Below are 15,960 nucleotides of genomic sequence, written 5' to 3'. Positions count from 1 at the left end.
CCGTGTCACAGAATGGCCACTGCCTGTGAAGTTCAAACCGGCTGGTACTGCAGTGAACTTCATTTCTTTAGAATTGGGAAACACGCGCATTCGGGTGTGCCCGTATTCCAAAGCACCATAGCAGACAATGTAAAGTGCATCCGGAGCCGGTTTTTACATTGCCTGCACTGTCAGTCTTGTGCTGCCACTAGTCAGTCTGTGTGGCCGGAATTCCATTGAAAACAATGCAATGTACTTTTTCAATAAATAGCAGTAGTAATTGAAAAAATACGTTGTGTGCACCCAGCCTTAGAGTATATAGAGAGTGTTTTCAGTGCCAGAAAAAAAATAGGTGAGCGATAAGGCCGGACCCGGGATATCTTAAAGCCATTTATTTTGCACTAAACAACGCCTTTCTAGGTTTCTATCTTAGAGCTCTTACCTGATGAAACGTGTTGTTTGGTGCAAAAAAAACACTGCCCATATATTCTGCTGCATCTTGGATAATCGGCACAGGTTGCGGGCAGCAGGATACTATATATCATGCATAATAGGCGTGCCCTTTGTATATCACCATAAGGTGAGCAGGTTTCTTTTCTTTGCACTTGTTCACACCAGATCTTCAGTCTGCACATAAGCGCTTGTTTCCGTTCTCTTATATGAGGATTTAGAACGGAGAACAACTAGGGATCAACACGCGAATAGGGAAATGAGCAATCCCCCAGCCGGGGCTCTGATGCAGAATACACCCATACACTCTGGGGTTATTAGAGTCTCCTACTCAGGTGAGAGACAGCGTCCTATTCCTGTAACTAAGCCAGCATGTCACCACAGGACAAGAAGAGAAGAACACGTGTCAAGGAAGGCTGATCTTAACTTAGGACAATACATCTTGTACCAAGCAGACAGCTTTACTAAAGTAATCCAAGGCACAGGGATGGACGGCAGCTGGCTCCCAGGTAACGTGCCTCAGCAAGACAGAGCTGGACATATATTAGCCACCGAGTAACTGCTCCGCATATTTTTATTTTTTTATAGCCAATATTAAATATTTTACATGGTTACGTCCTTAATTAAGTAAAAAAACAAAAACAAAAAATACTAGTTGTGATGGTAAGTTGCCACTTATTATACCAATGGCTCATAACAGAGTGGTAAATTTAACTAAAAGGAATGGTATTACATGGGAGGTTTATCAGCCAATCGCGTCGCTCTTGCCCTGTGTAATAGCGATTATCTGACAAGCCAAAAACCAATCAGCTGTCTGTGCACGGCTCCCTGTGTAATACGGGATGTGTCCCTGATGGTTGACTGCCTGGCCACATGACCGATCCAACCTTACAGTCAGCTTGGGGCCGTCTAATGTCATCCTCAAATGGGATCACATCAAAGGTGCTAGATAATCATGTCCGCAATACATACATACACATCATACATAATCATACATACATACACATCATACAAATCATACATAGACCAGAGCCAGAAGAACCATAATAATGTATAGGACACTGCAGTCAGGAGATCAAGAGGAGGGAGAGTAGAATGAAATAATATGGAATATAAAGCGTCTCTTCCAATTGAGCTACACTTTACAGCCAATCTCTAATCACGGTAAACCCTCCACACAGATTTATGTGACAGATCATTGAAGCCAAAGCCAGGAACAGACTATAAAAAGAGAACAGGTCATAAAGGAAAGACTGAGATTTTGCCTCTTTTCAAATCCATTCCTGGCTTTGGCTTCAAGGATCTGTCAGATAAATCTGTGTGTAATAAGGTGTTTAATATATGCAAAGTGAATTTTTTAAAACTGTGTTTATGGTTGCCCGGTGACCTGGAAGTGCTCCGCGATACTGCGCGTCACAAGCAAGATATTTAAAGTGATTCTGTACCCACAATCTGTCTCCCACCCCCCCCAAAACCGCTTGTACCTTCAGATAGCGGCTTTTACTCCAAGATCTGTCCTGGGGTCCGTTCAGCAGGTGATGCAGTTATTGTCCTAAAAAACAACTTTTAAACTTGCGAGTAGAGTATCTGTGCCCTAACTTTGCACCACCCCTCCGTCCCACTGGAACATTTTCTCCTGTCTGAACATTGCACAGGTGTCTTAACGATCCAGCCCATGTTCAGTATTCACACAGCTGACAAATAGGGGGCAATCAGCCTGGAGCATTCCTAATGATGAAGAGGGTGGGGAGGAGGGTTGTGCTAGCCTAATGCATACACAATCTAAGCCCCGGCCGTTGGGCACGGGGCTGCCAGTTTAAAAGTTGTTTTTTAGGACAATAACTGCATCACCTGTCGAACGGACCCCAGGACAGATCTTGGATTAAAAGCAGCTATCTGAAGGTATAAGCGGATGGGGGGGGGGGGGGGCATATTGTGGGTATAGAGTCGCTTGATGAGTGCCACTTCACTGGGAACTGGAAGTCTGAGGAAGGCCCTGACTTAATACCGAAACGCGTTGTTTGAATAAACAGTTTATTATATTTGGTCCAAGATTGCATAGTGTGTTGGTGATTGGCGACAAGCACTCACTCCTATGCATTGCTACACCTGATGTCTACACCTGTGCCTGGCTCACTTGAAGGTTATCCCTGTCCCAGATGGCCTCTGCTAGGTCTCTCTGTGTTTCCTAATTGCTTCATTCCTCAGTTTGGCCGTGAATGACCCGGAGCTGGCAGCGGTGTGATTAGATTGATCGATCAGAGTTGTGAATATCAGTTGCACATCCAGGTGAGCGTACATTTGTTCACCTTATCCTCACTTCCTTAGGTTTTACACATATTACTACACTAGAGGGCGCCCCTTCTCTCTTTTCTCAAAGATGTGATGACATATCTGCCAATTCTATAGAACCGGGTCTCATCATACAGAGCTCACCTGGGGTCCTGATGACACACCGCCCCCGACGTTCTGTTCTCATACCGAGAAGCATTATGTTCTGGCCACTTTATGAAAGTAGCCAATGTTTCCTAGAAGAGAAAAAAAAAAAAAACTAGAATCATACTGATAATTGTTTTAACCCTTCCATATAACACATTGCATCCAGTAGAATTATAGAAATGACTAGGTTCTTTATTAAAAAAAATAAAAATAAAAAATCCTTCATAATGAAAGCGAAGAGACTGCAGCGCTGTGGGAGGTTTCAATCTATTACAGGGCTTCAGAATAGACACATTATGTGGGCACCAATGGCTTCTCATTCAGCATCACTCACGTAAGTGTTTTATGTTTTCTTTTCGAGTGAGAAAGGTTACTCAAACCTGAACAATCAGGGGGAGATTTATCAACCATGGTGTAAAGTGAAACTGGCTCAGTTGCCCCTAGAAACCAATCAGATTCCACCTTTCATACCTCACAGACTCTTTGGAAAATGCAAGGTGGAATCTGACCACCTCGCCCATTACTGCTGCCACTAAACAGATGTATGTATGTAAACAAAATATTTTAATATACATTAAATTACAATACATTAAAGTAATATCAACTTTATTAAAGCAATATATTAGTCTTCGGAGTACCCCTTTAACATAACTGTTTGTAGACCAAGTCATTTGTAAAGGGTTATTGTCCTATTTCTCTTTGGATTTGCATATAATTTGCTGCTGGTGCAGTAGAGTAGACACAAATATCTATAGTCGCCTACAGAGATCTATTCTATCTAGCTTTAACCTGAACATCAGTTACAGTACCATACAGGAGAATCAAAGCATCTAGACTCTGCTGGTGAGTGAGCGCCTCCTGCTGGTGGAATATTGTGTGCAGGGTGAGGACGGACGGTAACATATAGGACATCAGGCTTACTGAGCAGTCTTTCCGTAGTGTTTGTACGCAGCCAGAGTTGTCATTCTGAATGCAGCAGCCAGACTCTCGTTCTAGGTCGTGTTCTCTTTTTATCAGGTTCTCGATTTGGACGTCTCTTCGTATGCAAGGGGAAAACTTTGCTCCCAAGTGGATGAGAGCTATCTGAAAGGACAGGTTTTTCTATTAAGGCATTTCATTTCCCTTATTATCAGTGAGAACACAAGAAGCGGAGGAAGAAAAGGATCAGAATGCTTTTACACAGCCGCAATGAGCACAGATTTTAGCATCGGATCCCACTGAACAGGAATTAGGTCACCATAGGATTCAACATGATTGTCCAATGAGCAGAGCTGTAATGTAGACTCCTATTACTATAATGTAGGAAATGTACTCAGAGTAACCCCTGACCCCAGACTACATATAAACTTTATGACTACGTCAACCGTGTTATTGAGACAAAGTGCAGAAGGCAGGAAGCAGTAACACTTCTACTTACTGAACTCGGACCTATCCAGAAGTTTTCTTGTTGTATGTATTTAACACTTTCATATACACCTTTGTTCTTTAAGACCTACAAACAAAAAAGGAAGAGAGCGCACAAAGTTTTGGGTCCATTAGCATGGTAGCATGGGAATAATGTAACATAAAAAAAACACACACATATATATATATATATATATATATATATATATATATATATATATTATTTATTTTGAGTGATGTAATTGACTACACTAATCCAGTCATTTACCAGAAGCCACAATGACTATCACACAAGCAAAGTGACAGGCCCTATATGTACTGCAGGGCTGGCCAAATGTGGTTGGTAGCCAGTTTGACCAATATAACTAACAAGAGGCTGAATATTCACACATATAAAAAAGGAGAAACCACACTGTAGAAGGGACAACCCCTATTGGTATAACTTCTCCTTGCTAGTCAAATTTTGGCAGGACTTTTGATCACATCCTGAATGCTTCCAGGAAAAACTAACGTCTAATTTTAGAGCCTGGTTTTCCGCTTTATGAGAAATTGTAACCCAAAAGGCAAAAATAATAATAACAGATATACTATAGAGAGAGGAGGGTGACCATAGTGTGTGTGGTTGTTGCTGATGTTGTAAAGGATTTAGTTTTGCCATGTCACAAGTTTTGATTAGTTGGCATCTGGGTGTTGAGACTCCCACTGACTGTTAGATAGTTTGGGGTGAAGCACAAGGCTGAGTGCTTCACTCCCTGGCTCACTGCAGTAGATGAGCACCTAAGACTTACAATAGAGTGAGACAGATATTGTAGCGAGCTGGGGAGAAAAGAGCTTTGTGGCTTGAATACCCAGACCCCATCCAATTAAAATTGTGTAACATGTAATTTTTTATTTTTTTTTTATTTTTTGTGATTTACATAGATGACCTCTCTCTTTTGAGAGATCCGCCATCCCAGGACACCACAATGAAAAGAGGAAAGGGTCAGTGGCCATAAAAGCACCACGGCCCCTTCCCTAGAGTACCAAATACGTGGTTATATCTGCAACTCCAGCGGATTCACTTAAAGGGGCCAAGACTAGTTCATCTCTATCATGTAAAAGTTATATAGAACATACATCAAAACAAATTCTATTTGACGTTGTATTGAAATTTTGACCCATACAACTTGTCAACGAGATTTTTATTTTTAGAATTGTTGGCATTTTGCATTAGGGTTGTTAACAGTGGATCATCAATGTATCTTTCTATTTCCTTTTGGCTCCAGAATATTGGACTCCGTAGTGAAACCTACCAATTCTGAGGTGGTGTGCTGTGCAAATCCAATGGGCGCAATGCCGTATGTACCGATGGCTAGAAGAGTGATGAGCAGGTGAACAAATGTAATCCAATAAGCGAAATAAGGCCTGGAAAGAAAAAGAAAAAACACATCGCGAGATGATACATTCCTGTATACAAGTCAACAGTCTCCACAAATGGATATTTTAAAGTGTCCCGGTCATATTTTTTTGCAGAAATCAATAGTCCAGGCGATTTTAAGAAACTTTGTAAATGGGTTTATTAGGCAAATATGCACATTATCTGCATTCAAAAAGACTTTCCCCAGGCCCCCCCTTCTCTCTCTCATTCACTGCTGATTATCAGGAAATCTCTACTCTTTTACATCAGTCGAGCCCTGTCTGTTCTATGGAGGGGGGAGGGGAGAGGAGGGAGATTAGTCCGCAGCAGAGAACAAAGGATTACACAGCAGGACCTGTGTGAAAGCTGTATTCAGAGGTCAATGCTGACTTCAGAGGAGATAGCCTGGTGATATAGCTGTAAATTAACTCTTTGTTGTCCTTTTTTGGTGCCTCATCTCCCTCAACCCCTCCCCTCTCCATAAGAGAACTATGAAGACAGGGGGGAGAGATTCAAACTGCTTTTTCATGATAAAAATGTATTTTTGGGCTAATAAACCCAATTACAAAGTTTCTTAAAATCGCCTGGACTATTGATTTCTGCAAAAAAAACAACAGTGACTCTTCAAATTTTATTTAAAGGGTTGTTCAGGATACATTTAAGAGCAGTATATAATAGGGAAAACGTGTTTTGGGCTCTTTGGCTTATACAGGCACTAAAGGAATACAGCAGAGTCACAAGTATGAATGCATTATACTGATGTAAAGGGAGTGATAATCAGATAATTAATAGATAAAATTAATATGATATAAAATTATTTTGGGGGGGGGGGGGGGGGGAAATCAATCTACTCCAGTCTCAAATCAATGATGGTCAGCCTTCCCTGCAGCGGTGCACATACAGACAGCTGTCAATCACTCAGCATTTCTGTATTCTAATGACCGCACTGATCCTGTGACAAAGTGTTCTCTGGTTGCAACATCCCCCTGTATGAAAAGCCACAGGACATGTGACGTCTCCTGACAGTCAAAGAACGTGGCTGTGCTGGGAGCAATCACGTGAGGTGTGGTCGTGAGTGCTGAGAGTCATAAGGGCTTATAGACACAGGGGGCAGGTGTGAGTCTAAATATACACCGTACATTTGTGTCGCTTTCTGAAGTTAGAGAACCCCTTTAACAAATGTGAAAAGTTAAGAAAAACCCAAGATCCATATCTAAGAGACCACATAAAAAGGGAAGTGAAGAAACAGTATACAATGTGACTTCCTTATCTATAACAAACAACCTACAGGTTAAGCTGCACCCTCAGCATTCATAGCAGGTTTTTATTACCATATATATATATCCATATATACTATACCTCAGCGCCATTTCTCACCTGTGGCTGTCGATATGTTCCAGCTGGGTCTGCACAGTGCTGCTGATACTTCTCCTGTAAGTTCTATTTAACCAGTTGCCCACCACTCCCAAGCCGTAGGGGCGCTTCTTCCGGTCAAATGCAAAATGCTTAACCTGAGATGCGATACGCTTCCCTCTACGTGGGTGGCCTGGCAGGGTTGGAGATGGCTTTATACCGTCTTTACTGTCAGAGAAGAGAAAAGAATAATCAATGTCATTACCTCTTCACTTACCGGCATTATCATATAATATACACTTCACAGAGACATTCATTATGTAGAAGAAGAGATTGTACAAAACATCTATCAATCTTTGAGTAGGATCATACGGTTAAAGTATATCTGCTGTTTTAAAAGATTTTTCTACTCCTGCTTGGATTTGTTAAATTAACCCTTTAGAGTGGTGACACAGTGATTTTAGCTCTTATTGAGACCCTAAAAACCCCAAGGCGCACAGCTATTTCTCATTTTCTCCATTTTGGGGTCGAGACCAAGGCTGGCCTGTTCGCCAGTAATACTTTAGAAATTCAGTCTCGGCACTCACCATAAATGCGTCATAGTTTTATTGTAGAAAATTCATATCCATCATAAACACAACAGGACGCTTCGGTGTTAGCCTTTCTCAGCTGTCAAGCCGAAACGTCCTGTTGTGTTTATGATGGATATGAATTTACAATAAAACTATGAATAATTTATAGTGAGTGCCGAGACTGAATTTTTACAGTATTACTGGAATTTTTTCCTACTACGTGCACCATCCACAGACACAGAAGTGCCGTCTAAAGACTCTGTTCGCCAGTAATACACCTGCAGGATTTCCTATCCCTGACCAGTCACAGCACACACTCCTCTATGCTATGCCATGACTGTTCTGGATAAAGTGCACTGAACTACACAAGCACTATGATGGGCTGATGATTTACACAGAACAGTACTACAGCCTTGACTTACCCTTGAGGAACAGTGGAACACAACCCAGCCCCCGCCCTTTACTGACAAAGCTCTGCCCCTTACTCCCGGTGTTTTGTCCTGATCTAGCTGTTACTACAGACAGAATTCCCCTAACAGATAAGTGGAAAGCAGGTTACAGGGAAGTGAGACACCTAGTTGTCAAGCCTTTAGAGCTTTTTTTTCTGGGGTAAGGAGACATTTAATAAATGAAATAACAAAAATGTTAGGAATTACACTGACCGTCATAAAAAGGGAAGTTCAGTGAACTCTAGTGGCCATTAAACCATTTTAAAAGGGTTCTGGGATATCTCCTCCACTTATTGGGAGAATATAGTTCCCCCAACCCCCATATTGGGCAGGGCCGCCATCAGAATCTGCATGCAGTCACTGGCTTAACAGAGGGTTGGACATACACATAGTTACATAGTTAATACGGTTGAAAAAAGACAGATGTCCATCAAGTTCAACCAAGGAGGGGATGGATACAGGGAAGGGGGAGGGGTGATAGGTTCTATACATATGCATTTATATTATTTTGCTCTAAGAACTTGTCTAGCCCTGTTTTGAAGCCCTCTACTGTTTTTGTTGTGACCAGATCCTGTGGTAGACTGTTCCACAGATTCACAGTTCTCATGGTAAAGAAGGCTTGTCGCCTCCGGAGATTGAACCTTTTTTCTCCAGGCGGAGGCAGTGCCCCCTTGTCCTTTGAGGGGGTTTTACCTGGAACATCTTTTCCCCATATTTCTTGTAGGGGCCATTTATATATTCAAATAAATTAATCATATCTCCCCTTAAAAAATGCTTGTGTACACTTACACAGTTGTAATGGGTCCCTCTGATTTATCGTCAGGGGTTGGCACATGAGCCCTAAAGGCCGCAGATAGGGGAGGAGATTCGAAGACATCATCGGGCATGGAAAATGTTTCATCATGCATATCAACCTGTGCCAATACAAAAACATGTTATATGAAGAGACCTGAATGGTGCTTAGTAGTGTTGAGCGAACTTGCTGAAGTGACTTGTTTGGGTACGGCAACGCTCAGTATTTGACTCCCAGCGGCTGGAGAAGCTGGATGCCGCTGTAGGACTGCCAGGAAATCAAGGATAGAGCCTATAGCTGTAGGTGGCATCTTCTCCAGCTGCCTGGAGTCAAATGCTGAGCATTCGGGCTGAGAGAACATTGCTGAACAGCTCGGCAAATTCGTTCAACACTAGTGTTAAGATAGAATTCTATGTAAGGCTAGGTTCATACTGCGTTTTCAGCATCCCTTTTTGATCCGTTTTTCCATTGACTTCCATTATAAAAAAAAAACTGATCAAAACGGATGCGTTTTTTTTTTTTGACGCACAATAAAGGACTGTTGACCCTACTTTTTTGACCGTTAAAAAAAACGGATCCGATAAACAGATGCTGAAAACGCAGTGTGAACCTAGCCTTACCAGTAATTTTTTTTTCACAAGCCCACCATGACAGCACTACTTAACACATACTAAATAAGGTGGTTAGGGAAGGACAACGGCCTGCACATCTTTTCTCACTCAGTACACCAATGTACCTCCAAGCTAAGCCACTGCCGACAGCAGAGACAGACTGCTGGAAGGAGCAGCGGCAGAGGAGTCAGGACCGGAAAGCACATGCACAAACATAGCGGCCTGGCGCATTCCACATGAGGAAGAGAGCCATAGGGCCAATCCCCAGACTGCCCGCTAAGAAAGTCAATGATAATTATTCTATTTAACCTCTATTCTCCTATTGCCGTTAAGGTCAAGAGGTCATCTATGTCGGGTAGTGCGGTAATGGAGGCAAAAAGTGACTACATGAATTTATAAAGAAAAGTTTCTTGCCTTACTGAAGAAGGAGGAATCCAGCGTGTCAGGTCCATCCACCATATCCTCATCCATGTAACTAGGATAAGCAAAGCTACATTTCTGCCCAGCTTTTCGGCTGTGGGGGGTGTCTAATATGGGACGACCCTGGAAACACATTTAAAGATAATGCAAGATACGGTTTCAGTAAGTCAGAGATAAATTTACAGATGGTGTCCACATCCCAGAGACACGATATACATTTTATATAGAGTATCCTAATAGAATTCCTATATTTTTAAGGCTTTTAGAAACAGACTCTAATGCAGATTTAAATGGTGCTTACAATTACCCCATTATGTGCGTGACCCCCATTGGTCAGCAGGCCAGCATAACAGGTACACTTTAAGGTATAGATAAGGTAATAGATTAAGGTACAAATTAGTCCACATTCTGTTCAGTTGTCCCATACCTTAATAATAGCAGCTGCAGCACGAAAGCTCATGTGTGCCACACTTTCCCTCTTACGCCGTGGTAAACGGGTGTATCCTGAACGCACGCTAGTGAAGGACGTCAGTGACATTACCCCAGGAGTCACTGGGGCAACTGCCACGTGAGGGGTTCTTGGCCTGTCCACTTCATCTGGATGTCGAAAGGCACGTCCTCGTGCCAATGGATCTACGATCTAGGGAACAGATAGAAACATTGACAGGTGAAATGCTTCAAGGCTTTTATCTACATATGGTGAGATTTTAAGAACTCCTAACTAGTCATTACTATGTCTTGGCAATAAAGGGCCTCCTGACTCAGCCCCAACAGATGATGTTGGGAAGGAAAAGGGTGGAACCTTTCAGACTGCCACCACTACACAATGAACAGAGACAAACTTCTTCTGCCCAGTTCTCGGTGTAGGTGTGGGTGTTGAACACCCCGCCAATCCACGACTGATGACCTATCCTCAGCACAGCAGGAGTTGTGTCAAGTAAAGTTCGTAAAATCAGATTTGTACCACATACAAATATGTAAAATGAGTACAAATGTACAGTACCTTACCTCACTGTGCTGTTTTTCCCCCCCATGGGTTTTATCACTTCCTGGTTTCCTCCCTGAACTGTGACCCTTCTGTTGCCACGCAACAGAGCACACACTTTCCATCAATCTCCCTTGCTGATAGGCTAAGGGGAGACTACTTGCCAGTACGTCCTGGAGATTGCAGGTGAACGGAGTGTGCCTGGCCCACCTTAGTGGGTCGTAACCAAAGGCAACAAGTTATCAAAGCAATACGGGCACATGGGGGATTAGTAAATCTCCCTCTCTCAAATAGAAATTCTTGTATATTAGAAATGTTTAATTTTACATGAGTTTGAACCCAGTTATCCTAATGACGCAACCCCTTTAAGCTTTATTCATCCTAATGCTATATGTTTTTAAAGGTGCTCTCACACTCAGAACGGCTTTTGAGCAGACTTGTAACCACAATAGCCAGTGTATAGAAGAAAACTGTGTTACCAGCCTACCCTTGGCAGCCGAGAGGTGGCCGGAGACTCTGTTGCGTGGAAGGAGGGTGTTTCCTGGCTGGGCAGCTCCATATCCCTTTGGTACTGGGGCTTAAGTTTTCCATAACGGAGGCTGCAGTGATGAAGACTTTTGCGCTGCCACTGTTGTCTCTTTCCTTCCCAGTCATTGCTCACACCGAACCACTGTGCCGTACCTCTGAGAGAAGACAAGGACAAGCTTCAAACCTCTGCCACACATAGCACCTACACACTTTTTGGTGCCATTTTTAGGTAAGTTTTCTCGTTGTGCAAAAACCGTTGGACTTGTCAGAGATGTATGAAAATTTTTGGTTGGGTGGCCACAGATTGGGAGAATGAGCTTGGCTCCACTGACTCACTCTAGCCTCTTAACGATAGATGATAGGTATACCAGTCAGAGAAGGCTCATGATATAGGCAGCCAAGGACTGCAACTGATAGCCATACTGGCTATTTAACCATTTAAATGCTGCATTGATGGGGAGCGGATTTGAGGTCAGTGCAGCCCAAGGTCTCTGCGAGGCCTCCTAGGTTGCCTGACCTGTGGGATTGCTTCAGCAGGTTAAAGTAATCAAGCGATGATCGAATGGATAAATGCAGTACATATATACTGTATTGATCCCTACGAGCAATCAGTGTATTGCTCATAGAAGTCCCGGAGCAGGGCTACAAATAAGTCTAACAGGGAACAAAAAAAAAAAGTTTTAATACATAGTAAACCCTGTAATAAAAAAAATAAAAAATCCTATTTTTAAAATACAAAAATATTAAACATGGTATTGTCACATACAGAATCACCCAAACTATCAAATTATCGATCTCGCAAGGTAAATGGCATAAGTGGAAAACAAAGTGCAAAATTGCAAGATTTTTTTGTTACATCACATCCAGATAAAAAAAACCTAATAAAAAGTGATCAAAAAGTCACATATGGTAGTGAGGTACTGATAAATAGTACAGATTATAGTGCAAAAAAAAAGGCCTCAAATAGCCCCATAGACCAAAGAATTAGAACGTTGTAAGGATCAGAGCAGAGCAATTTTTAAGCACAATTATTTGTAAAAAGTTTTAAATTTTTGAGTGGCAGTATAAAATAAAAACACCATAAATTGCCTATCATTGTAATCATACTGACTTGAGGGACAGAGGTAACATGTCAGTTTTACAACAAGGCAAACGGCAGAAAGACAACCCAGCTGCTAAACCCACCCCCCAACGACAAATAGTTTTGCAGCATATTTTAGGGTACAATTTAGTGTGTTATTACAAAGTACATTTGATGTCGCAAAAAACAAACAAAAATAAAAAAAACACCTCATATGGGTCTGTAGGTGAAAAAATTAAAGCATTATTGGTTTATAAACACGAGAAGGAAAAAAACTAAAGTGCAAAAACGAAAACTGGCTCAGTCATTAAAGGGCTAGAGTTCATCTTTGGCACCGGACAGGGAAAAAGCTATTTTATTTTTTTATTCCCCCCCCCCCCCCATCCTCTTTTTTATGCAAACTCATTTCTAATTTTGGCGTCAAAAGCTACATGACAACAACATGTGTAACACCACAGGGAACCAGACTCATTGTCACATGAGACTTACTTTCTTATGCTCTGTGAAAGTGACGTCTGCCTTCTAAACACCGGCCTTTCCCCTGTGGCACCTTCTTCTTCTCTCCTTGGTTCTTGCAGGCTGACACTCTTTTGGTACAGAGGTTTGGGATTGGGCTGTAAAGAAACAGAGAAATACAAACTTATATATCTTACAGCATCAAGGAAAGGTAGTAACATAGGATGCAACATCTTTCAGTAAGCCTGGGTTTGCAGTTTTTGCAATAGTTTTTTTTTTATAACTGTTATGAAAAGAAAAAAAAAAAAAAAAAGGAACAAACATTTGTGTGCATCCATTTTTAACCGTTTTTCCATAGACTTCCATTAGCGTACACAAAAACATGTACACAATTTTGTGTACGCTAAAAGACCGATACGTTTTGATACATACATATATATTAGAAGTCAATGGAACAGCAGAACAAAATGGGGGAGATTTATCAAAGGGTGTAAAATATAGACTGGTGATAACTGCCCACAGCAACCAATCACAGCTCAGCTTTCATTTTACCAGAGCTGAAAGCTGAGCTGTGATTGGTTGTTGTGGGCAGTTAGCACCAGTCTAAATTTTACACCCTTTGATAAATCTCCCCCAATGTTTTTTGTATAAAACGATTTGCACATAACAACTGAAGAGCTGATCTCCAGAGTAAATCTTCTACGTGTGTATTTAACGTATAGACGCTACTTAAGGTATCTTGCTTAACCCATAAATGAACAAAAGAAACATTTGAAGTAAAACCCCTCGTGGGTGATGCATCCTTATTCTTCATCTATTCAGGATACATAACATTGTTTTAATTTTTCCATTATAAAAGCAGCTTGTATGTGGTGGGTGAGTAATTTTTTTTCCAGATATTATTTAACCCCTTCAAGACCGAACCCACTGATGCACGGATGTCCAGGTGAAATTAATGCCATAAGAGACATAGCGCTTTTATTTTTCCACCTACAGGGCTGGTTGGGGTGTCATTTTTTTGCGCAATGATCTCTATTTTTTATTAATATCATATTGGTGTAAAAGAAAAATTTTGATCGCTTTTTATAAATTTTTTACTGATATATAATTTAAAAAAAAAAAAAAAAAAATCAGTAATCCAGTTTTTTTCCCCCGTTTACACTGTTCACCCTGTAGGAACAATAATGTTATGTTATATTTTAATAGATCGGACATTTCCACATGCTACAATATATTATATGTTTGTTTATTTTTAAAAATATATTTTTCTTTTTATAATGGGCAAGGAGGTATATTAAACTTTAATTGGGGGGGGGTTTATAAGTTTTTTTTTCAAGTGACTGTACCACCAGGCCCAGGCTGAAGCACTGGAGGCGGGCAGACCCACCCTTTGTGGGAGGAAACCCCAGCCCCTCTATGATAGGGTTCCATTGATTCTAATGGAGTCACGTCATGGAGGGACTGGGGTTTCTTCCCACTGGGTGTGAGTCGGCCCATCTCCAGTGCTTCTGCCTGGGCCTGGTGGTACAGTCACTTTAAAGGACACCTGTCACCCACCGTGCCGGGGTGACAGGCTCCCGACCCCTTTAGATCCCCTATACTTACGCGATCCCGCCGGGTCCCGCCTCTTGAGCCGGTCGGGTCACAGAGATTTCAGCGCCCGCAGCATGTCCTTATCCTAAACGTCGTGATCGCTACAGATTGCAGCATTTAAGGGGTTAATGACAGGCAGCTGCAGGATAGCAGCTGCTTGTCATTATCCTCGGCTTTCGGGACACTGATGTGTGTGGGACTGCTCTAACTGCAGCGGTCCTGCACACATTAAAAGCCCCTCACAGTCAGGAACATACATACACGTTCCTACTGCACAGGGTATGCGCAGCAGGAACGTATATGTACGTATTGCTTATGTGAAGGGGGGGGGGGGGGGAGAAAAGGAAAAAAAAACAAAACACACACACACACACACACAATACAAGCATTATTTGTCACTGTTTAGTACCCGTAACTGCTTGGCTTCCCGCTCAGCTTCAGTTGGAGGGATTGTAATGGAGAGGTTGGGGGGCTTCCGGCTTTGCAGACGTGAGTTGCTGCCATTTTTGTTTACAGATGCCATGTCTGTAGAAAAGGAGAAAAGAAAAAAAAAGCCTCAGTTTTACAGCCACACATACAGATCTCTATGCAATTTGTTAAAACTAGGTAGTGAGTGGGTCAATAAGTAGTATGTTAAAAAGGATAACACCATACAGGGCATAAAGCCAAGACTTTATTGTTTTGTCAATGAAACAAATAGCATTAATTACCATCAATGTGCTGGTGGCTGTCACTTATGCTATTAAACCGTAAAACACATCCATCACATTATCCCCAACAGGTTTTGACTCTTAAGCAGCATCATTAGTGGACTGGGATGTGATGTTCTCTTCCCCTGATGACATCGCTCAAGTGACAAAACATGTCAGGTAGCCAATGTTGGGCACAAATATATCCGGTCTATGTCAGGTTCATGCTTCATTTTTCTGCGTGTATTTTGGCACCGTTTCACACACCAAAAATCCCGTGTATCAGAAAATGAATCCACACACAGCTGACCAGTTAAATATATTTCTGCCGGTTTCACTCATCTGACTGGGACTTGCAGAACACCATGTACACGCTGCAGGTGAATAGAGAGGACTACATCTACTTCTGCAACAAATCTGGCGCGTGTGAATGGACTTTAATGACACAATTAGGAGTTAATTTACACCAAGGATTACCCCAATCTGACAGGACAGTGTATACATCGTGCTATGCAGTCAGTGCTGCTAAGAGTGTGTGTGTGCACAATACATCATCTCCAGCGGGAGAACAGATGGTAACAGAAGCAAAGTGTTGCACACATGAATCAGTGAGTGGGAGAACCAATGGAGGGCGGCATTCACAAATGTTGAGAAGTGAAGAAATCGTGGAGTGTCGAGAAACTGGCAGAAGCTTGGCAGCAACTGGTCCGAAAGTCCTATACTCCATGCAGTGTCTGTGGGGACCGTGTGTCTGTGGGGACC

At 42.0% G+C, this 15,960-nt stretch overlaps 1 protein-coding gene across 8 annotated transcripts in view; it reads right to left on the bottom strand.

Moving 5' to 3' along the window:
• RHBDF2 (rhomboid 5 homolog 2) overlaps positions 1 to 15,960 on the bottom strand; it is a 55,661-nt gene that overhangs the window by 10,989 nt on the left and 28,712 nt on the right. For all 8 annotated transcript variants that reach the window (XM_069951728.1, XM_069951730.1, XM_069951731.1 and 5 more), the window contains 11 exons: positions 14,919 to 15,034; positions 12,950 to 13,074; positions 11,339 to 11,534; positions 10,294 to 10,506; positions 9,861 to 9,989; positions 8,832 to 8,956; positions 7,046 to 7,249; positions 5,565 to 5,676; positions 4,286 to 4,360; positions 3,790 to 3,951; positions 2,866 to 2,957 (listed from right to left, as the gene is read on the bottom strand). In XM_069951728.1, the coding sequence (XP_069807829.1) occupies positions 2,866 to 2,957; positions 3,790 to 3,951; positions 4,286 to 4,360; positions 5,565 to 5,676; positions 7,046 to 7,249; positions 8,832 to 8,956; positions 9,861 to 9,989; positions 10,294 to 10,506; positions 11,339 to 11,534; positions 12,950 to 13,074; positions 14,919 to 15,032 (1,547 nt within the window). In that variant the 5' untranslated portion in view covers positions 15,033 to 15,034. The remainder of the gene's footprint in view (positions 1 to 2,865; positions 2,958 to 3,789; positions 3,952 to 4,285; positions 4,361 to 5,564; positions 5,677 to 7,045; positions 7,250 to 8,831; positions 8,957 to 9,860; positions 9,990 to 10,293; positions 10,507 to 11,338; positions 11,535 to 12,949; positions 13,075 to 14,918; positions 15,035 to 15,960) is intronic.

Source organism: Dendropsophus ebraccatus, chromosome 14 (assembly GCF_027789765.1).
Source record: "Dendropsophus ebraccatus isolate aDenEbr1 chromosome 14, aDenEbr1.pat, whole genome shotgun sequence".
NCBI classification, from domain to species: domain Eukaryota; kingdom Metazoa; phylum Chordata; class Amphibia; order Anura; family Hylidae; genus Dendropsophus; species Dendropsophus ebraccatus.
Note: the sequence above shows the minus strand (reverse complement) of the source record. Positions and strands in the feature narration are given on the sequence as shown.